Here is a 23,490-nt window from a genome sequence, read left to right as displayed (position 1 = left end):
TATCTCGATATGTCATTAACTGTTTCCGAAAGAAAACTTTCATGTCTGGTATCCGCATATCGATTAATTGTTGTCAGAAAAAAGCCTGAAAAGTAAAACTTATTGAAGTCAAAATGAATGAATATGAAGGTGAGGGATTTATCTTTGTTAAATGTTTAAAAATCGTTTTTATTAATTTTTTTTTTTTTTTTTGTGTGTTTTTATTTTCTACGTGAAACTTTAAAATTAACGCTACTTAAAGGAACCTCGCTTTCTTGAATTCTTCTCCCCTGGAGGGTGTGTTTTATCTTAAAGTAATTCATATTTCAATTTTTCTTTTAATTTTGGGCCGTAGGCATCGATATCGCTATCACGCAGATTCTTTAATATACTTAATATGATGTCGTGTTACCTTTGTGCCATCCAAGATCACGATCTGTTTGCGTGCAAAGGTCAACATTCGCGGATAACATCGTACTGTTACTCTCAAATCGTCTTGGATTTTAATTTCATAATGATACCCCCTCAAACACTTTTGACGGAAATCATTTCATATTTGGAAGTCATGTGACTCCAAAACCAACCAATGAGAGCGCGCACTAGTGAGGAAAGAACGCAGCTCTTTGACAATTTATCTCATTTTGATCTGTTGCATTTTCTTAAAGCTAGGGTTAGGGTTAAGGTTTGGGTTAGCGAGGCTGCATTGTAATTCTTTTCTTTTTTTTTTTCTTTAAATAATTTAGTCAATTTTGAAAGAACAATACAGTGTAAGTGTACGCTACCACATTTACCTTGTAAAAATTTAAGGCTCTTTGAAAATATTGTAGAGGTCTTGCGGCCAAATTTAAATTGCCTTCTTGATCTTGTTATTTATTGTGTTTCATATCAAGGGTTTTTTCAAGGTCTAGAACCGCTTGCTCGTGTTTCTTGTAGACCTCATATATTAGTTTTAGTTTATGAAGCATAACATTTGTTTTAGCTTGAGGGAAGTGGACGCCATTCTAAAAGTTCTCTAATCTTAACGTTGTATCTTAAACAAAGGCTCCAACTCTTGAATTTCCCTTTGGAAACATTTCAGTCAGCCAGTCTTCATCCTCCACGATCAAAGGGACTGATAACTGCTCCCCACATGTGACTGATTACGCTTGTTTCCGAAAAGGTGGAAAGAAAATAAGCTTAGGGTTACCTTAAATTTCTGCTTTCACAACAGAAAACAAGCCATTTGCTCAGGTTTTAAAAAAAGTCTCCACTTTTCTTGTTCTTCGAAAATCCAGTGATATCATTAAGCAGCATAAAACGTAACATTACTCAGTTCTAATCTATTGAATTCGGGTATCTCACGCCTCATGACTCGATCACAGCCAGTGCCAGCTACGATAAGCTGAAAGAACCATCTTGGTGAAGCCGTTTGATTCCCGCAGGTGCAAACCTCAAGATTCTCGATGGAGTGATGGCTTTAAGGTGAAAATGTATCATAGAAAGTGAATTTAACGATTGTAAACCAGTAAAGGAATACCTATCAATGCTTTCATCAACTGTCCGTGTTTCTTTTGTCTGAACATTTATAAATTAGGGAAAAGACATCTCTTTTGGGGGGCTTGATGCCACATCAAATTTTTGAAAGGGATGAAGAGACAAAAACAAAAAAAAGAAGTCAAGAGTTCTCCATGATCGTTCGAGTTATGTTATTTCTGATCATAGTTAACAATTATTCACTGAAGTGGAGGTGAATAGTTGCAGATATTTACCGAGCCGTATATATCCAACCCTTTCAGGCACACTGAAGTGAATAATCGCATAATAATCGTATACCACACAGATACAAGAAAGTTAACGAGTCCGTGTCAATATACCAAAATACGGTCAGGAATTAAACTCTTGACGCGCGAGTCTGTCCCATTGGCTGATCGGAGGTGAATAGTACCTGATATTCACCTCCATCGTTCCAAATACCACTAGAAAACCCCCCCTCGGCTTCATGCCCCCCTCAGCATAATAAACGACTGGTCCTAAAATCCCCTTGAGTGAACTCTTAACCTGTGAGGAGTTCTGATAAAGAGAAGGGCTGGAAAATATACTAACTGTAGGTATGCTTCCAGTGTTACAGTATTTTAACCTGCATATTAATTACATGTACCGAGAGATTCCATGTAGCACTCAAGTGTGTGGCAAGTGATTAAGGCCAAAATTAATCATGTGTGAATCATGAATTATAAAGAAAGGTGAGCGTCATTCGTGAATTATTTAACCAGAACTAAAACACATCAAATATAAAAGAAGATAACCTTGAAAAAAAATTAATGAAGTGGATTTTCTCAGCTGTTTTCAAACGAGCTTTACAAATAAATTGAAACAAAAAAATTTCAGATGACTTTTTTCATTAAGTTTTGCCAGTAGAGTGTGTAAAGCTTTCACAACTCCCATGGTATAATGTGCAAAATTCGTGCAAAATCTCTGTGAGGCACTAAGAATTTCGGGAAAAGATCATCACGACACTACAATTTACGATTACTATCTCGAAGGAGCTTTGAAATGAAGGGAAAATGTTTTTTTCTTTAAACTTGCGAGAATTGGAAGAAATTGTGAACATTCTCTGTCTTGGTTAGCTGTCTCGTTTTTCTTTCCTTAATAAAAGCTCTTCCATTCAATTTTTCCATCTGCAATATTTCAAGCTTCATGGAAAGCTGGGTTCAGCGGCATATGCGGCCAAAATGTAAACAAAAATATTGGCTTCGGGTCGTTACGTTTGTGATGCAACTACACTTCTCCCAAATAAAGTCGAAATAAAGGAGTGGGATGGGACGCAAAACTGACTGGTATCAAGGGTAAAAGATACATTAATTTCAGGCGTGAACAAGTAAGACTTAAAAATGGCTCTAAAATTGCCCTGTTAAAAAAGCTGAGGGTCATAATTAGAATTGTTCTGTATCACTTGCATGATGCGTGACAGATCGACATCTCGAAATTCAATCGATCATATTTCTGAAGTCAGCTGGGCTAAATTGGTTGGTCATATCATTCACTGCCACACTGAAATCTATCATGCTGCTCTGCTTTTGACTCGCTTTTGACTCGCCATGGAAAACAGTGTACGAGATACAAAAATGACCGCAAGAAAGAGAGACGGTGCCGAAATGGTTTATAAGTGTTCGTCCATGTTGTCTGTTGTTGCCATTGCTTTCACTTTTGCTGTCTTTGTAAGAATCGAATCAGTCGCTCAGGCCTCGAAGACGATGGACTCCAAGTTCACGCTGCAAATTCAACAACTCCGAGATGCCCTCAGTAAATCAGCCTCCCGCAGTAAAGAGGACCTTGAAGTTTCTGAAGGTAGTAATGAGAGTAATTAAGTTTATATTACTTAAAAGAAAATAAAACGTCGTGCTTGCTTTTTTTTTTTATGTTGGAACCCCAGGAATGATCGATCGTCAAATAAACAGACTGAATGATGGAAGATTGCCAATGGCTTTTTGACCTTATTTTAATAGAGTAGAACATTTGCTCTTCTTCAAAATATCGTAAAAATTTCGCCAAAACATTAAAGATTTATATCATGCGATACAATGAAATATATGAAGTTCATATATTTTGAACTGCGGTATTAGATACATATGGTATTAGATACATATAGATTACATACATATCAGTGGTTCGAATCCCGTACAGGCCTGATTTTTTTTCAGGTCTGATTTTCGCTATTGCTTACTGAATAGCGCTATCTACTGCGAGGATCGTGCATCATATGTATCTAATACCGCAGTTCAAAATATATGAACTTCATATATTTCATTGTATCTGATTTATCACTTTCACGGGTTTATTACGAATCAACTTAACGGCCTGCTCCCAGTTGGCTTGTTAGCTCAATTGGTAGAGCGCTGCACTAGTATCGCAGAGGTCAGTGGTTCGAATCCCGTACAGGCCTGATTTTTTTCAGGTCTGATTTTCGCTATTGCTTAAATAGCGCTATCTACTACGAGGATCGTGCATCATATGTATATATATCATGCATGGCTTGTCTGACCATTTAGTCAACTCAGCGCCCGAAGTAGGCGAGCAGCATGCTGTTGAGATGTCCTGGTCAACGTCAGACGAAAGAACATCTTAAGACACACAATGATACTTCAAAATTGAAGTTGGTTCAGATTAGAGGAAACCAGATTAAAACTAGAGTTGCAATTCACTTTACCATTCGGCACAGTTTAGCGAAAGGGCAACAACCTCTGTTTTACTTGTACATAGCTTACCAAGTTAACTTTACTCAAATTATTTCATCTTGAATTAATATTCTTCTCTATATTTCTAACAACAGTTATCTTCCGAAGGTTATTTATGTCAGCGCTCGTCAAATAAACAGACTGAATGATGGAAGACTGCCAATGGCTTTTTGACCTTATTTTAATAGAGTAGAACATTTGCTCTTCTTCAAAATATCGTAAAAATTTCGCCAAAACATTAAGGATATACAACATTTACAACATTAAGAAACATTGAACATCGGTTGAAATACGAAATGATAATGAAAATTGAATTTAATCCAATAAGTTAAACATTGGTCAGTTTAGTTTACTTTGTCCATCTCAGACATTCAATTTAAAAGCACCGTGGTCCGCCGTAGTTTGGATACGTATAACTCTAATGATCTTGTGGGTTTGCGAGACATGGGAGAGGCTATCAAGAGATATGTGCGATCGAATATGAAAGGATATGCCTGTCAAAGTCCGGACAGGGTCTGCGTGGCAGGGCCCCCCGGACTCAGAGGATGTCGTGGTCCCCCCGGAGAACCAGGAGTCAAAGGAGCAAAGGGAAAGAAGGGAACACAAGGAGTTATGGGACCTCCAGGAGAACCAGGAAAGCAAGGCATCAAGGGAGATATTAGGCCTGAGGGAGTCAAAGGCGAGAAAGGTAAATAAGGCGTGACAGGTGGGGAGTTTTTAAACATCACCGTTAACTAGGTAACTTGCTTCCAAATTATTTTGTTCCTGCACTTTGAACAGAGGCCGTTTCTTTTCAGTTGCTGTTGACGTCCTCACAATAGTTTTAAGCATATACAATGAAATATATGAAGTTCATATATTTTGAACTGCGGTATTAGATACGTATGATGCACGATCCTCGCATTAGATAGCGCTATTTAAGCAATAGCGAAAATCAGACCTGAAAAAAATCAGGCCTGTACGGGATTCGAACCACTGACCTCAGTGGTTCGAATCCCGTACAGGCCTGATTTTTTTCAAGTCTGATTTTCGCTATTGCTTAAATAGCGCTATCTACTGCGAGGATCGTGCATCATACGTAGTTTTAAGCATGTTGGTTTGTTATTAATAATTTTTTTTTTTAACGGAATCCATTCAGAAATTATTTTTAAATGTGTCCCTTATTTTTTATCTACATAAGGTAATGCAGGATTTCCAGGGGGGCCAGGACGTAAAGGTGAACCAGGAGAGTCCATATCTGCACCAACAGCAACTGTATTTCCTGCTTCACTCACTGTCACTCGGAACCAGTCCGCTAAGTTTTACTGCTCGGCAGATGGCAATCCAAAACCCATAGTATCCTGGAGTAGAATAAATGGCTCACGATTGGCAAATTCTGGCGTTCGGAATAATTTATTACAAATCAGAAAAACCACCTTCAATGACTCAGGAAATTATGTTTGCACAGCCAGAAACATTTTGGGACAAGTTCGAAAAGCCGTAAAGCTTTTTGTTGAAGGTGAGATTTTTGCTATTTAATTATTATTTTTTTTTAACTTTAGTGTTTGCCGTAGGAATTATCTAGCCCTACTCTTGATTATAAGGGCTCATAACGGGCTTTAAAGTAAAAGAAAATAAGTGAGTTTCCTTTAGTTTTATCATAAGTACGCATCACTTTTGATAGAAATTAATTATTAATAAACAATCATGTCCACTGCTAAAAAATAATCAAACTAAGTAATCAAATGAACAAACAAACAAACAAAAATAAAATAGTACTAAGCATGTTTGCTTCAACAGTATGTCTTTATTCAATTAATCTACTTAACGTTGTAATTCAAAATTTCCCACAAGCATATGCTGACATTCTCGTTTCTAGGCCACCATTAGTTAACTGTGGCGTAAATCAAATAGTTTTTCATTGGATTGTTTATTTATTCAGTGCCTCCTCGTTTTACCAAGATCCCGAGTAGAGTTATAAAAGTCAAAGCAAACACAGTAGCCTCTGTTGTCTGCCAAGCTTTTGGTTTTCCTCCACCGACAATTCAGTGGTCAAGGGCATTTTCACCGTTACCACAGGGACGATCATATGTCCAGAACGGAGTTCTTACAATCTCCAATTTTAACCTTCAAGATGATGGCACTTATCAGTGCAAAGCTGTTAACAAGTTGGGTTATGTTACTGTTTTGACCACCCTGAGCTATTTCAGAGGTAAATTACCTTAGATAAATGCGGCTTCCTTATTTCATTTTGAATAATCAGGGCTTGCTAACATGCTGGATTATTGTTCCGCTTTCCGTCTGTATTTTTATACTCTGGTCTACAGTGTAATACCGTAGTACATTTTTCGATATTCTGACACTAGTCCGGATAGTTTTGACGGTATCCGCTCTTAAGGTGACAAATTGCATGCCGTATACAAAGAATAATTTCATAAAAACAGCAACGGAAATTTTCATTTAATTCAGTTTCTGTTTCTAATCTTAGCAACTATCCCATTTTTCCAAATTACTTCCAAAAAAAATGTTAATCGTAGTGAAAGCCACATTCTACAATACACTCTGATACTGAGGGTTGCTTAACATCCAAATTTTCTCCAGTAAGATTTTAGTTGTATTCCACGTTTTTTTTTTTTTTTTTTTTTTTGTCGTCGTTGTCTCCAGCTGTAGCATTTAGAGCTGTTTTCACAAATCTTGGGGCAAGTGGAAGACATGGTCCAACATCACTTGGTAGCCACTACACAGGTCAGGATCATGACGGACAAGTTACACTGTCCAGCGGTATTCAACAGTGGACTGTGCCATACACTGGTAACTACAGAATAGAAGCAATAGGAGCAGCGGGGGGGTACGGTAAAACCCAGAACAAGCAGGGAAGCACCTCTAGTTACAGCGGAAGAGGTTCAAGAATGGTTGGAAGTTTCACTTTATCCAAAGGTGAGATTATTCACATACTAGTCGGTCAAGAAGGAGCGATCAACAAGAGTCCAGATTATCCGTTCGCTAGTGGAGGTGGCGGAGGGACATTTGTCGTTAGAGGTGGCAGAACACCCTTAATAATAGCTGGAGGTGGCGGGGGCCTGGTTACACTACTTTCAAGGCAGCCTGGATGTGACGCCAGTGTAAGCACAACAGGGAATCCTGGATACAGATCGTGGCCAGGGGGGAGGAATGGACATGGTGCACAGACTGCTGATAATAGTAATTCTGGTAAGATTGCACCACAATCATTCAACCTTCTCCAGCCTTGTACGCTAAAAGTGCTATGACATCTCGTGCGGTATGAGTGTACAAAGTCGAGTACAAGTTCCTCCCTACTTTTAAATAGTAATCAAAGATCTGTTTCTACGTTATATATGATTTTCTCTTGTTTTCATTTTGTCTATGTAATTACTCATCTTTTTCTTTTTTTTGTCTTTTTTAAGGTTTTAGCTCGTCTTATTTATTCAACTTTTTATTTATTTATTCATTTTATTTTTACAGTGGGCATTCTTTCATTTCAGTTTAGTTTCTCGTACAGGCGACTCAGCGATGATAAGATATTTTCCAACTACTAAGATGTAGTCCCCTTCCCTTCTTCTGGCCTACTTCTTCCATTAAGAGTAGGTGTATTTAATAATTACCAAATTTTCGGTTTAAAAAAATATTTCCCCCAGTTGATTGTGTGGATAAATGATTATTTCTTCATTTCATTCTTAATTTGACTTTAATAACAGGTGGTGGCGGGGGTGGTTTTTACTCCAGTGGAAGAAGTTCAAGGCAGTTTGGTGGTACCATGGGAAGCGGTGGGGAAGGTGGCAAGGGATTTCTCCAAGGAGGAGCGGGTGGGAGGGCCAAATTTGACAATATCGTGGGTGGCTTTGGAGGGGGTGGTGGTTCATACGGACAAGCAGGAGGCGCCGGAGGAGGAGGAGGATATTCCGGGGGGAGCAGTGGAAATAACAACCATGATTCCTGTGGGGGTGGAGGAGGCTCCTACAATGCTGGAAAAGATCAGCAGAGTGAATGCTGTTATAACGCAAATGGCCATGGTCGGGTTATCGTTACTTTGCTGTAGCAAGATCAGAGCTGTGACCATATCTTTGATTTAAAGCCGCTAATTTGCATTGGTAGCCCTTGGAAATAAAATGTGTGACAACCTTGACAAAATCCTTTTTGTCTATGAAACAAAAAGAAAATTTACGGAGGCAGATGATGAGAAACGGCCTTTTGTTGCTTGACGCTTCCACGTGAAAAACTTTGAATACAACTCGAGGGAAAACTGTTATTTATTCGTTAGGATCTGTTATCAAATACCAATCAAACTTCTCCTTTTCAGAAATATATGGTTCTCCTTAACTACTTATTTACAATTAGTACACAATCCTCACTAATTTACAGACCTGCCCGGTTCATGAACTAAACTACTTAACAGATTTCTACTCCAAATATTCACCCCTTGCCAAAACAGGTGGTCTGGTCATCGTCGGTTCTAAACTTGTCACGCCTCGCTATAGTCTCGTGCTAAGACCGTTGCGTGACATTGGATTCCTCAAGCTGCGGGGAGCCCTTTAAATTTGGGGATTTAGAAATTATCAGAGAGCAAGATTGAAATAAGCCCTGCTTTTGTAATACAGATTTCATATTTACTTATTTTTTTTCTTAGCTTGTGTTCTTGTTTCATTTGGCTTCTCAAACAACAAGACAGCAACCTTGACAAACAAGAGTGTCAAAATATGAGATAATTATAACAGGGTCACGTTTACAGTATACAGTACAACGCAAGACACAACACGGTTTACCATTATAACAATCACATTTTTAGCATTTTGGGAACTACAATGAGTAACTGAGGCTGGACAAAAACTGACAGCGAAGGCCGTTTCATATTGGAGACGAAAGGCCCGTTAAAGTAAGACCATCTCCCTTTGAAGTGCAGCGACGCTTATTTCTTATTAAACACATTGGAAAGCAGCACATTTGAGCATGCGCTACACAACTACAGCGTTGTCATTTCTTTCATGATCCAGGGCCGGGATTGCGCTGCCGTTTGAGTACGCAGCAGAAGGGGACTGGGAGCCAGTATCGGACACAGACCTCATCTGGCGCTTGACCTCAAACACCTGAGGAAAGGAAAAATAAACTTTGACGAATTACTAGATTTGAAAAAGTAATTCAAGAACATAAATCAGATACCACTCCAGGAGAATTGACCTCCAAGCATGTATAGCAACTGACGTCTGATTAGTGAAAATCCAAAAACAAAAACAAAAAAACAAAACAAAACAAAACTAACAAATGAACAAACTTTAAAAACAAAAGACAAAACAAAATAAAAACAACAAACGAATCAAACATACAACAAACAAACAGATTTTAGACTAATCTGGTAAGTACATATATGCTGCTATAAAAAAACCCTGATTTGCACAAATCGCGTCAAGAAAAACTTAGTTCTGGGTACAGGGAACCGCAGTGAAATGTCGTTTGTCCAATAAAACAAACTAAATCCGAGCAGCTTTGAACCGTTCTGAAATAAAACAAGTTCGATTTCATCGGACAGATAGAGCAATTTTCAATGGGTGACAACAGTAATCCCGGATTCCTTTGTTTTTGCTCGAACTCGCTCTGTGATTGGTCGAGAAAACTCGCGCCATCCTCTTGACCCATGAGACGCAAACCGAATGCCAATCGCGGCTCGGTCACCCGGGTTTTCCCGCGCTTTTAGTAGTTTGCCTGTTTTTATTACGAGTTGTCACTGGCTAGCGATGTTCTCCTCTGTTATGATCGGCCATAGCAAGATATAAACTGTTGACAATCTCTCAGCCAGAGTGCTTACTTTGGTTTTGGTTTTTCGATATATCTTTTCAGTTAATGAGCTGTAAGTCAAATATAACTCAGATACCTCACTGATAGCTTGACGGAAGCAGTAGAAGTTGTAGTCTATCAAACCTACGATAAATATAGACATGTTAGAGATGAAAAGAACAAGCACTGCAATAATCAATAGCGATCCAAGACGCGCGTTTCTCGCCCTCGGAAAGATTGGAGACGAGTCGGGGAGAAGCTTGTCTGGGTCTGGCATTAATAATAGTCGGTACTAGACCTCTCGCACGCGTCTCGCCGATTTGTCTTGTTTAAGGCTTCATAATTTCCAGCACATGCAAATAAACACTCATGCCCACGCGCAAATAATGAAGGCCTACTCGCAGGCTAGAGAAAGCATAGCGACAGGGTTAAAACTCTGTGGTCAGTGCTTTTTGGAAAGCCAAATGTAAAAAGAGCCAGGCGCAGCTGGCTGACATCTGGTTTGCAGCATCACAGCAAGTCGCGCAAGCATGGGACAAGCAACTTGATATAAAATCACAGCAAAAAAAAAATGTATTTTGATAAACTTCCTGGTCACGTTCGCGTTTTATTTATTGAAATACCATAAAGCGTATGTTGAACCCTTGGCCACCTTAGAGGTCAAGAGAATAAAAGAAGTGACCAACAGCTAAAGAAGCCCTTGATTGTTAAACAAATTCTCCTTGTGAGCACCCAAGGAAATGTATAGAGAAAAGTAAGGAGAATATGCATACTGATGTTAGGGTGTGAAGGGTTAAGAAATCTTCAGGTTTTAAACACGAAGGCGCGCTATAAAAGGAGCCTTAGGTCCCACTGGACCATTTGTCAATCAACCGTCGTGTGATGTAGAACTCTTAGAGTCAAGTCAGCTTGAGCTACAGCTACTCCAAAGCAGTGAACAGCGGGCGCATTCCTCAAAATTATTTTATGTCCTCATCACAATACAAGAATTTTTGAGATTTGTATTTCCTTTCTCCAATATTAATTGTCTTTATTTGTGGCGGTAAATTTGAGAGCGAAGTAGGTGGTTCGCACGTTACCTCATGCCACCATGCTGGTGGAAGTAAACAATACATATCTCATTAGCTCCTTTTGTTCGTCTACCAGCATTTAAATTTGACCCGCACACGTCAACGGTGAGTGACAAATGAGCCTAGGTCTTCCCAAGGAAGACTTTCTTATATAGCGCGCCTTCGTGTTTAATCCGAAGAAATAATAATATATGCAAGAAAAAGGAGTATTCAGCACTTCTTTCATAATTAAACGTTATCAAAATTAAACAGAGAATAACATCCATTTACATACACTGTACACTGACCTTTTTTCTCGAAGTTGTCTTCTCTTAGAATGCAGACCAAGGCAAGGAATCTGCGAACAAAACAGTAACCTTGAATTGTTCCTGAATACAACAACTAACAAAAATGTGATCTACTTCTTTATCGAAGCTCCAAAAAGAAATGTTACTCGCAAGTTAACTTCAGTTAATGAAACTGCAGGAAAAAAATCATATCTCATGCTATTCAAATACAAGTTAAATTTGGCGCTCCTTCTAACTGAGCTTTGAGGCATACGTAAGTTGGTTCTTTGTCCCGAAATATACTCGACAATAACTGCGTTATGTAAACCGCAATTAAATAGGAAAAGTTTTAATTGTAGAATCCTTTTCGCTGCTGCCTAGTGCGCGCCCTTCCTTTTTTTATGCAAGAAGGTCATATTCAGGTTGAACAAAATTTTCAAAATATCATTCACTTAGTGGTCATATTTTATTTTATTTATCTATTTTATTTATAAGCTTCGCCACAACCAATTTGGCAGGAGAGATCGAACGAGTAAACGTTTTGCGTTCGGTCCTTACGTTATGACCTTGAGTCGAACATTTTCCCGTCCAGCTAAGTTCTCGCTAAGTCAATAAGTACATACACTGTAGTGCGACAGACCATTAAAAAAACAACAACAATAACAGATGACTGCCACGACTTTACCGGCTGCAATTGCAAAGAAATAACAAACTACCTTATGTAGCGAAATTTTCGCAGCAGGTTAATTAGTTCGCGATTTTGAGGTGCGCATATTTCACGACACCTGAATTCCGCGATTTTGCGAAAATGGCGTATTTTAGAGGCTCTTTAATTTCGCGTTTTTGAGTAAGACACAGCTAGCCTTTCCTTGGCAATATTCTTTCAAAACTCTTTTAATTAAATGAAACGACTTCATCGAAGGAACAATAACATCAAAATTACCAAAAGCGCAACAGTAGGACTAAACGTCAGTAGTAACAATTGATACTCAGGGCTCGACACTAACGATACCCCACTAGCCACAGACTAGTAGAAATTCAGTTTTGGCTGGTGGTTTTCAATTTCCACGGGCCAGTTTGGCTAGTAAATAGACTAAAATTGTCGTAACATCTAAAAACATGTAAGATGTCACTAGCCACTTGGCTAGTAAGTTGAAAAGTTAGTGTCGAGCCATGAATTAAACGGTTCTCGCAATATCCGCAAGGAGTTCATGCTTGCTATTTTCGCGCCATGTCATGATCGCGACACATTGTTCATGTCGCTTAATTTCGCGATTTTTTTCGGAATCGCAAAATTCGCGAAATTGGCATGTTGCGAAAATATCATTTGATAAATTAGCGGGTCATGCAACTCTTTACGTAAGGGGTGCATGACCTCTGAACGCCACGGAAACGCTCACTTACTTGTTCACCTCTCGCAGATACAGAATGGTCGAGTTGTTGAGTTTGATGATAGAAGAAGACTCCATGTCATACGCACTACTGTCTCCCTCCTCCCTTAGCCTATTGATGACCAAAAATATAATTATTGTTTAATTAAGCAGAGGAATGTATTTTCTATCAGTTGACCAGCGTAATAACCCACACGGGATGTTCAAGAATACGATAAATGTTTGTAAATCACGAGCCGGAGGTGACCGTCAAGTTCTTTAACCTTAAACTTTAAGTGCCTCTTTTGCGTTAATTTTCCTCATAGGAAAGTCATTTTTCTTCAACTGGCGTTAATTCAAGAGGCATTGCTTTCTTACTGCAATTGAGTTTCCTATATCACAAATCCGAGCAAATTTGTATTGAACACGCCATATATCACAGACAGGTACAGTTGAGTAGTTCAAAACGTCGCGTAATTTAACCCACGAACCCCTAAGAGCGACCAACATCTAACTTCTCCTTACAATATCATCCATAAATCACAGTCACGAGAATATAGGAAATAATCAACAACTAAAGAAGCTCTTGATTGTTAAACAAATTCTCCTTGTCAGCATCTTAGGAAATGTATAGAGAACGGTATGGAGAATATGCATACTAACGTTAGGGGGGTAAAGTGTTGTACATTTTAGTAGGGCTTTCAATAACCAGCTGCCGATGCTATAATAAGCGCATGTGCGGTTAGGCGAAACCCAGATACGAGACCCTGCTCGCGGGCTCAACAAAAAGCGGCGAGAGATCTTACAGGCCGCAGGCAACCACCTTTTCAAGAAACTCCTGCCACAGGAATTCATCCATAGAGGTAAAATCAGGGAACTCAATGCAAAGTGCACGTGTAATTAACACTAGGGTTGACTTCCTTACCCATAAATGCATGAAATATCAATAACAACGTCGATCATGTCACAACAAAGCTCGTAGGACTGCATGTCAACTGGCGAACTAGGCAAAAAAAAAAAAAAGAATACAAAAATCGAGGATCACAGTTTAAAAATCATCACATTCATCAAATATTAAAGATAGTAGGCACGCTCTCATTGGTCAAGTGAGTTTGCACGAGAGTGTGTAAACACTGTTCCTAAGCTTTCCCAGAAATATTTTTTTAAGGATTAGATGACTTGTTACCATGTTTCCACATCCTTTCCTAAACATGAAGATGGTTCGAAGAATTCTCAAAAGTTAAGCAAACCCTCGTAAGCTTCTCGGGTTAACTTTTTCGAATTCTCCCAACCACCCCCGTGTTTAGATGAGACCATGTTAACTAGCAAAAAAGTCCTCTATCCATTAAATATGGTTTAGCGCACCCTTAATTGTACATGAATATACGTCAACGGATCAACGATTTAACGCAGGATACCCGCGGATATTTAGCGAGTTGCGAAGTCACTTACCTGTCAGTAGCCACGTAAATCTTGCTGACAACATCAAACAGAAAGGCTTTCTCGATACCTGAGTTCTTGGAATAAGAAGGGGACAAAACGAATATACAGAATAAACCTCAAATTAAAGATGATGTGTACAGGGTACTTTAAATCTTACAAACTCCTTACAAAGTTGAAATCTAAGATAAAAAAGACCGGGCATATTCAATAGGCAGTTTAATCATCTTCTGGACATTTTGATGTTCTACGCATTTTTCCATCTACACTGCAAATTTCTACTTTATTACGATTAGCAAGAAAGGAAAGGAAGGGGATAAATGTATGTAGGCTTCAAGCAATTTGATCCCATTATTTTTTTTTAACAGCTTTATTAGGTACGACTGATAAAGGCCGTAGACCCAATAGAGCGAATGGGAGAGAAGGACCCGTCTTTTGTCAGCTGTTTCATAAAGGAAGCAAAAGAAGCTGTGGTGCCGCGTCGGTGGGGAATGTAACAAGATAATTGTGTGTTATCATCTACCGTGATAATGTAAATTGGCCATTGTAGAGAATTTTAGAAGCTAAACTAGCCCTTTGTCAGAGCAAAACAGAGCAAAACTCTGACGAAGGGCTAACGCTTAACACATCCACTTTACAATCTGTCTGCAGTGGCCAGTTTATATTATCAACTCAGATACAATGAATATATGAAGTTCATATTTTTATTATTATCATTATTTTTAATTATTATTTTTTTTTATCAACTCAGCTGGTTCAACTAAGTTACTTGACGTCTAGAAACAGATGCACTGTACTTACTGTTATAAGAATATTTAATAAGTTCTCCAACGTTGGAAGTTGTGGGACGAGTTTTTGAACCACTTTACTAAAAGCCTGAAAACAAAGATCACAATTAAAATGACCATCGGCACAGCACAAAAATTGGTGTCCCTGTGTTATGGTTTTAGCATTCAAAGTATTAAATTGTTCCTATACTTCACACCAACTAATATGGACTTGCGTACATAAAATACGGTGTTTTGCAAGGATTTCCAGTTCTAAGAAAAGCCGTCACTGCACACGTGTAAAAATACAATAGAGAGAGATTTAGCGCCGCGTTTACGTGAAACAAGAACGGCAAGTGACCACGTGACATTGTTTTTCCCGCCATTTTTCACGTTGCGCTTTCCCGTTTCTACGTGAAAGTAACCTGTTTTGTGTTTGCCGTGCACGTAAGATTTCCTTCAATTTTTCTCTCACAGAGTAGAAGTTAATTGCCTGGAAAAAGGCACCAAAGCTGTACCTTGTAAGTCATACAAGGGCGCCTTCAAATGCACCTGATGACGTGAGCTCACGTGACATCACCGATCAACCGCTGACAAGTCGCTTGTAGGTCACGCAACTCTGTCAGGTTGGTCAATGAACAGCAAGTGTTCACTGCTCTCGATCCAAAGTCGTTTGTCGAATTTTCTTGGCAGTAAAATCATGTGGTGTTTGTGCATATGTGTATTTCACTAAACAATGCATGGTTTACTAGTAGATATGGAATTTCTCTTCTCGTGTTCAACTCGAGTTGAATAGTCAAAGAGAAATTCCATTTCTGTGCGCACCATGTATTGCTCTCTCCCTGTGCAATGCGATTGACGTTCATTAATGAGCACCAATATCCGGCACCTCACCTCAAATATTGAGTGATCGTATATACTAGTCAAGTAGAAACTGCAAAATAAGACAGAAAAATCCATTAAACTATCACATATTGCAAAGCATGGTAACTTGCTATATGCTAATGTAGTGTGATGTTTTTGTCCATGTAGGTTTGCAATCCTGCAGCATTCCAAAACACCGTCAAGCAACGCGCTGTACATGTACACTGAAATTTAACAATTTAAACCCTCAGCGTGTCTAACATCTAATTTCCCCTTACAATATCAGCCCTGAATCACACACGAGGGACATGAGAGTAAATGAAAATGATCGCCAACTCGAAACAAGCTCTTGATTGTTAAACAAATTCTCCTTGTCAGCACCTTAGAAAATGTATAGAGAACAGTATGGAGAATATGCATGCTGATGTTACCTCAGGTGCAAGCCTTCCAGTCCTGCATCAGCAAGGTCATCGGTTGCTCTCTGGTGAATATCACGTTGAGTCTCTGTGTTAAACACACAAAATTGGAAAAACAAAACCATCAAAATCAACCAGCTTTATATTGCAAACAGGACATTTTTGCCTCAGCACAAAATACAATAACACAAAGTTTTCACAAGATATTTCAGCCTTCGATCAAAACAAATTACTAAGCGTACACACATCAATATACTTATGAACGCGCTCGCCAACTGGGAAATATGACTTTCAACTTTCCTAGCTTTTTGGTTTCATGAGTACTGGTTCACATGAAGAAGACTTTGAATAAATTCAAGGGATCACTGTGGAGCATTGCACTATGAAAGAAAGCCAGTAGTCTTGTTATCTTACCAATTTTATGATCATCGGATAATCCGTCTACTTTGTGAATAAATACTTCAAACTTGATGTTTGGGTTGACCTATAGAGATTTCAAGAAAGGATTTCTATTAACAGCACTTTCTACAGAAATGAAATGAAATACCCAACTCTAACCCTTTTAAACTCTTCTTTATTCTCCCCTCTAGCTGCTACACACTTCCTTCTCAATAAGTTCTGAGAATTTAGTGTTAGATCACGACAGCTGAGCTCCTCCTTCTACCGGATTAGTTTGAGTATTCTCGGTACCTGTTTGCTGGATAACGTATGGACATTATAAGGAGAAGTTAAATGTTGATCACTAGAACTCTTTTAAGTTAACAACTGAGTGGATTGTGTGACAAAGGGTGCTTATGAGCCTACCCTGCCAATAATAATATCCCAGCTTCAGTGGCACAAAATCCCAGAGGTGATTAATATGAAACTTCTTTCTAAAATATTCATACATTATCCAGCATTATCAGTGGTCTCAAAACAAGCCGGCGACCACCAGAGTTCCGCTGCCTACTTGATTGTATGTCGCAAGCTACTCTGGTCATAACAGTATGCTCGTGACAAACAACTTCGGCATTATCACAGCTGCCTACTTCTCCAAAGTTGGCCGCCTACATGCACTTCTCCAGAGTCGGTCGCCTACTTCAAAACATTTTGAGACCCCTGATTATCCTTTATTCTTGTGCCCTTACTGTGTGATTCAGGGGTGATATTAAATCAGATGCTGGTCACTTAAGAGACTATTGCTCCGGCTTACCTTGTATGCCCTTGTTACAGTCATATGGAGCTTTCCCAGGGCCTCCATATAATCATCCTAAAAACATAACACCAAAAAAAAAAAACAAAAAAAAAAATTGGTTTCATTCCAAGCGAAACAATATTCTTTGTCAGAGTGAATTAAGGGCTAATGCTAAAAAATGTCAGTTTTAGAAACTCTTCACTGTGACCAATTAACATTACAATTCAGCTGGTAAAACATAATTATCTTGTTTTAATGATGTCAGCATTTCACGAATTTATGATCACTTTGGCTCAGATAGTGAAAACTTAAACTGCTTAATCACTTTCAGAGCTACAAGTACCCTTCCCTGAATGGTTAATTACAGCAAAATCAGTCAAATGATTTCCAGCTGCAACATATGCTCTTCCTAGACTTATAACATAAATTAGTATAATTTCAGAGCTGAGAAGAGTTTCCAGCAATCTGATTGGTCGAGCAGTTCCTTATATGACACTATATAAACTGCTCCACACGGTTTATATAAACTGTTAAAATAAAGTGTTAATAAATGTTACTAAAATGTTATGATTTTAGAAATTTCTCTGTTGTTCAACTCTGAAATTATACTTAGTCTAATTAAAAACAATTATTTGCCTCAAGTTTGGTTAATATTGTGGAATAATCCCCGAGACGAAGTCTCGGAAATTATTCGACGATATTCACCTCACCTTTGGCAAATAATTGTTAAATATACAAACCTGTGCATCTATAACAAAGACAAGAGCTCCACAATGGCCAAACAACACTTCTGAATCAAATGCTGGGTCAAAAAAATCAATCTGGCCTGGGAAGTCCCAAATCTACAAAAGAAGAAGGAAAAAATAGTAAAAAATGAGAACCAGATAGACCACTGGATGAAAGAAAGCAAATTAAGGCTTATGATTTACAAACATCATCCTGTTTGAGTTTGCATCATGATGGAAAACCTATAGAAAGTGCAGTCATTGCTTACAAAATCATACATATGCCATACCATATATTTAAAACATGAATACAAAACAGAAAGTACAAGAAACATACCTGGAACTGCACAAATGAGCTATTTGAAATATCTTGGGGATCATATAGTTAAAGGAAAAAAATGCTTCAATTACACAAAACTTTGTGTGAACATTCTACAAAATTAATGTAATTCTTCAAAACTACATTTTTAAAAAAACTTAAATCACTCTTCTTTTATCATTATATTGGAGAAATAAATGGCGGAACAGAACAAGAAAAAATTAAGATGAACACAGCTGAGAAATTCAAAATCTGAAAGTTTTTTCAACTTTGATTGAAGGTTTCTCTGTCAATGTTTTTACTTTCAGCTCAACCAGTGTTAAACAGGAATATGTTGAACCTTTTAAACTCTCAAAATCCAACTGCTATGCATTTCCTTGTGAATCAGTTCTGTGAATGTGGTGTATAGATCAAGATAACAACTTCAACCTGATAAACTTGAGTATTCTCATTACCTGTTTGCTGAATAATGTATGGATAGTATATGGAGAAGTTACATGTTAATCATTAAGTGTTAATGAATATTTCTTATGGTTTCATTAAGCATTAATTAATATTTATTATGGTTCTATTAATTTGAAACCTACATTTGTATTCTAGAGTGTGTGATGTATATTTAGTTACACCATCTACCATTTCCAAGGATACCATCTTTCACTATTTTATTGGTGCTTTCCAAGAAAAGTGTTTCATTTGGTGACATCTTGTGGAAAACAACTTTCTGAATGGAAGATTTGCCACTCCTTTGAGAGAATTGTACATGTAAGCTCAAATATATATCAACTACAATCAACTGATAAACAGTGTACTGTAACTTTAACAAACTGAGGGGGCATTTACAATGTGTCTTACACGAAAGCACAAATAGGGTATTATGTTATTTGCTGCACAGGGGGTTTAAAATTAAGGGAAAAAAAGCATTCCACAAGTGTTAAATGTAGCCTGTGGCCATAAGTAGAGGGCCATGCTTGAGACTAAGTACACGGTTTTTTTTCTGCTTGTTTGCTCTTCTCTGCTTTTCTGCCATTGGCATTGAAAACATTTCTAAACCTTGGTTTGCAACGTGAAAAACTGGACCAGTTACTAGCACACGATTTGCCAATTGGATTTGAGGATTCAAGATTCCCACTAATGATAAATACAGTTCTACTGTAAACAATCCTGAGCCACAAAATTCTTTCAGGAATCGAGACCTCATCTACATGTAGTCCACTGTCAAGTAGATAAAATTGCCATTATGATAGTAATCAAACTGATGGAAAGCAAAACAATAACAAAATTCTGAAGTGTGGTAGGTTCTCACCAGCCCAATTCGAGCCCTAATTGAGTAGTCATGTACACATCATGCTTGTAATTAGGATATATCAACAAAGTTGAAATGGTAAATTGGCCGCCGTAACGGTTACAAAAGCTGATGTTTCGAGCATTAGCCCTTCGTCGGAGCGAATGACGAAGGGCTAACGCTCGAAAAGTCAGCTTTTGTAATCGTTACGGTAGCCAATTTACCATTTCAACTTTGTTGATATATCCAAATTATTTCGTTACTCCCACCGACGCAGCCCCAAACAGTTTCTTTCGAAACTATCAGCCTGTATATGCTTGTAATTAGACAGTTTTATTTGACAGTGTGCTCATCCTGCCCATGTAATTGGACAGTAGGCATCATGAAGGCTCAATGTTGTTGCCATGCATTTCACAGAGTTAACTGTTGTTTGTTTATGAATTAGTGAATTGAGTCATTGATGGCTTCATTGTCAGTAATTAGTAATTTTCTTAATTACTTGGACAATTGATTACAGACTGAATTGGACTCAGCCACTCAGTCCTATTAGTCCATTTCTTATCCAATGTGTTCTTTGAGTGTGCTCAACAACACGTGGGTGAGTGCTGAATTTCATCAGAGGGACAGAGAAGGAGCACGTGTACTCGTGAATAAAAGCTGATAGTTTCTAAAGAAACTGTTTGGGGCTGTGTTGGTGGGGGAACGAGATAATTTGGATATATCAACAAAGTTAAGTGGTAAATTGGCCACCGTAACGATTACAAAAGCTGACGTTTCGAGCATTAGCCCATCGTTGGAGCGAATAGAGGAATTGTGGGTTGTGTGTGCTTTTAAAGGCAGAAAATGGAGCTATGTTATTGTGTACTCAGTTATGTTATATTTTATCTAAAAAATTTGATGCTGAGTCTACAACAGCAGTGTTTTCGGGGTTGCCTACAAGCACCAGTGTATACCGACAGCTTTCTGTTTTCAAATGGCTTTCTGTTTCCAAGCCGTTTGTCAGCCTTTCAGAAAAATCTGCATCCGTTTGAATGGCTTCGGTCATCCGTTTGACAAAAACATCAGCCCATTGGAATGGCTTGGTCATCTGTTCATCAAAAACATCAGCTCGTTTGAACGGCTTGGTCACTTCTGTTTGACAATTGCCGGCTGTATTTTTGGCCGGCAATTGCTTGGTAAAGTACAACAGGCTCAACTTCTAAAGTTACAAACTTATTCTTCACCACCTTTGAGCTGCCTCACTTGAAATTTCATCTGACAGCACAACTTCTTAGCTATAACTCTGCAATATATTATATGCATACCTTCTAAGGCCCAGTAGTAGAATCCTGGGTTTGTTATCACTGCTGGAGATTTCATCTTGATCCTCTGGGCCATAGCTAAACACAAATTGAAGAAAACTTTGCTTAATCATGAGTTGTCTTATAATGTGGCAATACTACAGGCATTCTGAATGAAATATGCCAAATAGGAAGAATTGAGTCTGGATTATAGACAACCTTCATTTCAATACCAGATATTAGCTCCTTAGCTACTCTAAAATTTGAGTATGAACAACATTTATGAGTGTTATGTATGTATATTGATCTAATGCCACATTCCCATGGCTAATTTAAAGGGAAATGCATGGCCACTAAATGGGGAGAATTCACAATCAGATCTTGGGTGTCAAGCCAGTATACCCTGCTGGCAGAGGCGTTTATTTGTTAACTTCACCTACGGTCCACGTAAAAATAAAGTCCTCTGCGCTCGGCCTGTTAAATCTTCTTCGAGCATGCGTGGCCTGTTGCTTAGAAACAAACTAGTTCCCGGTAGTACTAGGCTGATTGTGGGCTCACACTTGGTATTGCTATATAGCTGAATAGGATGCGTGTGCATAAAAACGTGTTTAAAACAGGTTCTAACCAGTTTTGCAAATCAGATTATCCACAAACTTGGATAATTCCCAGGTGCATGCTCAAAGAAGATTTAACAGGCCGAGCGCAGAGGTCTTTACTTTTACGTGGACCGTAGGGGAAGTTAACAAATAAACGCCTCTGCCAGGAGGGTAAGCCAGTAAGGTTATTCTTACAAGAGGCTAATGGGAAGTGTTTCTTCAGATTGAACCTCTGACCCCTGAACTCCAAAAATTGAAGTTATAATTATCTCGTCTAGCTTTCGTACCTTTCCCTCAACAGTGAGGAGAATTGATAAAAATGAGATATCACAGTTGGCAACCTCATGCGAACATCGTTTTTCAAAAACAGATTATTGTTTGTCCTAGTGACATGACCCAATTTATTTCACGATGGTGTGATCACGGCCACTTGCATGTACATTAAGTTACGTTACATCTAGAGTTAAGCAATTTAATGTATCCTGTGCAAACAGTTTCAGTTTATTAGATAAATATTATTATTCCTTCCGAACCTTCCCTACTAACTTCACGTGATAACAAATGATTACTGATATTGCACAAATCGTTGCAATGAGCCATTGAACTCAGGGTTTTTATCCAACAGTTCATGGGTATTTTAAAACAAGTGGCGTTTGCAATTTTTCTCAGCAAGGAATATCGACATTCGAGAACGTCGAGAAAACAGCGAGCTAATATTGTGTACAGTTGTACACCGGCTGGCTCGCCAGTAAACTGATTTACGCTTAAACTTCACATCTCCAAGTCCACTAAACGTTAACACATAGCTTAATTGCGCAAAACAAAATGTCTACCATGGTACCTCTTAGTTGTATTGAGGGAAGAATATTTGCACTTCCTATCGTTCACTATGACAAAAGTTGCAGTCGATACAAACTGAAAACTTACCCGAAGTCTTTAGGAAATGAACCAACCACGCTATAACTCCCAAAGTTTTCTTCATCCTCGTACGACTGTTGGCCCATGAAAGAAGTAAAAATAGAAAATTTCATTGATTCATCTCTACAATTAACCACGAAGGCCATTAAATGAGACTAATTTACAGGTATATACCGTCATCTTTGAGGAAACCTTCGACACGATTCTCAACTACGGTTCCTCACGAGTAAAATTTTCCCATGGTCATGTGACGGTCAGTCACGGTCAAACAAGCCTCCGGTGTCGAAAAAATTAACGACTCAATCCGAATTGTTCCGACAGCTCACGAAGCGTCCTTCGTGTAGTCGGCAGTGAAAAAACTCTACACTTCGGAATGTAGACCACGCGTTAGTATAAAATAGGAAACGTAACGGAATTTAGTCTAAAATATGAATTAGCGATCAAATACCCCATTACAGACAGAGGAAATATGTCCGTGGGCTTCGGCGCCTAGATGCACATATGTCGTATTTCTTTGAGACTCAAGGAATTGTAAACAAAAACAGGAAAAAAGACCATCCATGGCATTTCAGTTAAAGTAAAACGGTAGAATCTGGGAACGAGATTAGAAATAACATCCTCTTTCAAATCTATTCAGCTTATTAGGTTTGTCAGGTAGCGAGAATCTTTGACTTCCCGGCCCCTCCCTCGAAATCTGAAAGAACTCACTGAGGTGATCTGATGTAATTAGAAAAAAAGAGAGTGGAGACTGAGAACGAGACGTTCCACGTGCTCCGTAGGGAATCAGAAGGTTGCTGGGTTGCAGAAAGCAGTCATCATGGCTTCAGATGCGACAACTGAGAATGAGTAAGTAGTAAATATTGTAAAATAATTGTAATAGGTTGTTAATTTGTACAATCTATCCAACGCGTATATTTCGTTCACGAGGTTTTCAAGAGTTGATACCGCAGCTGAACTGGCACGGCAGCCAGCGTTTCAGAGCTTTCCTAGTCGGCTGGAGAATAAAAGAAGAATTAACATCGAATGGTGCCAATGGGTGCAAGA

The 23,490-nt window shown here is 38.6% G+C and overlaps 3 protein-coding genes across 4 annotated transcripts in view; 2 read left to right on the top strand and 1 right to left on the bottom strand.

Annotated features, from left to right (window-relative positions):
- Positions 1–23,490, top strand: part of LOC111346825 (uncharacterized) — a 551,029-nt gene that overhangs the window by 63,707 nt on the left and 463,832 nt on the right.
- On the top strand, positions 2,957–8,321 carry LOC111347220 (uncharacterized). 2 transcript variants are annotated; one of them, XM_088749004.1, is made up of 6 exons: positions 2,957–3,306; positions 4,561–4,881; positions 5,374–5,691; positions 6,115–6,345; positions 6,837–7,382; positions 7,889–8,321. In XM_088749004.1, the coding sequence occupies exons 1-6, from the start codon at positions 3,057–3,059 to the stop codon at positions 8,227–8,229; spliced, it is 2,007 nt and encodes a 668-aa protein (XP_088605130.1). In that variant the 5' UTR covers positions 2,957–3,056; the 3' UTR covers positions 8,230–8,321. The 2 variants fall into 2 exon arrangements, with proteins under 2 accessions (XP_088605130.1, XP_088605129.1); XM_088749003.1 differs by having other exon boundaries at positions 2,958–3,306; positions 6,115–6,384.
- On the bottom strand, positions 8,423–22,713 carry LOC111347221 (ras-related GTP-binding protein C). The gene is made up of 17 exons (XM_022954486.2): positions 22,621–22,713; positions 22,456–22,520; positions 20,957–21,031; positions 19,019–19,113; positions 18,389–18,420; positions 18,067–18,168; positions 17,345–17,401; positions 16,567–16,636; positions 16,168–16,240; positions 15,767–15,806; positions 14,907–14,981; positions 14,118–14,182; positions 13,591–13,668; positions 12,700–12,798; positions 11,317–11,366; positions 10,057–10,103; positions 8,423–9,274 (listed from the first exon to the last, which is right to left on the bottom strand). Exons 1-17 carry the CDS (start codon positions 22,624–22,626, stop codon positions 9,143–9,145), a joined length of 1,161 nt encoding a protein of 386 aa, XP_022810221.2. The 5' UTR covers positions 22,627–22,713; the 3' UTR covers positions 8,423–9,142.

This window comes from Stylophora pistillata, chromosome 2 (genome assembly GCF_964205215.1).
Source record: "Stylophora pistillata chromosome 2, jaStyPist1.2, whole genome shotgun sequence".
NCBI classification, from domain to species: domain Eukaryota; kingdom Metazoa; phylum Cnidaria; class Anthozoa; order Scleractinia; family Pocilloporidae; genus Stylophora; species Stylophora pistillata.
Note: the sequence above shows the minus strand (reverse complement) of the source record. Positions and strands in the feature narration are given on the sequence as shown.

Coding starts and splice junctions, on each gene's coding strand:
- LOC111347221 (XM_022954486.2), bottom strand. Junction 19,114..20,956: donor CTACTACTGGGCCTTAGAAG/GTATGCATATAA, acceptor ATTCTCTCAAAG/GAGTGGCAAATCTTCCATTC. Junction 15,807..16,167: donor CTGGAAGGCTTGCACCTGAG/GTAACATCAGCA, acceptor CTTATTTTGCAG/TTTCTACTTGACTAGTATAT.
- LOC111347220 (XM_088749003.1), top strand. CDS start 3,057: ATGGAAAACAGTGTACGAGATACAAAAATGACCGCAAGAAAGAGAGAC. Junction 4,882..5,373: donor GGGAGTCAAAGGCGAGAAAG/GTAAATAAGGCG, acceptor TATCTACATAAG/GTAATGCAGGATTTCCAGGG. Junction 6,385..6,836: donor CACCCTGAGCTATTTCAGAG/GTAAATTACCTT, acceptor CGTTGTCTCCAG/CTGTAGCATTTAGAGCTGTT.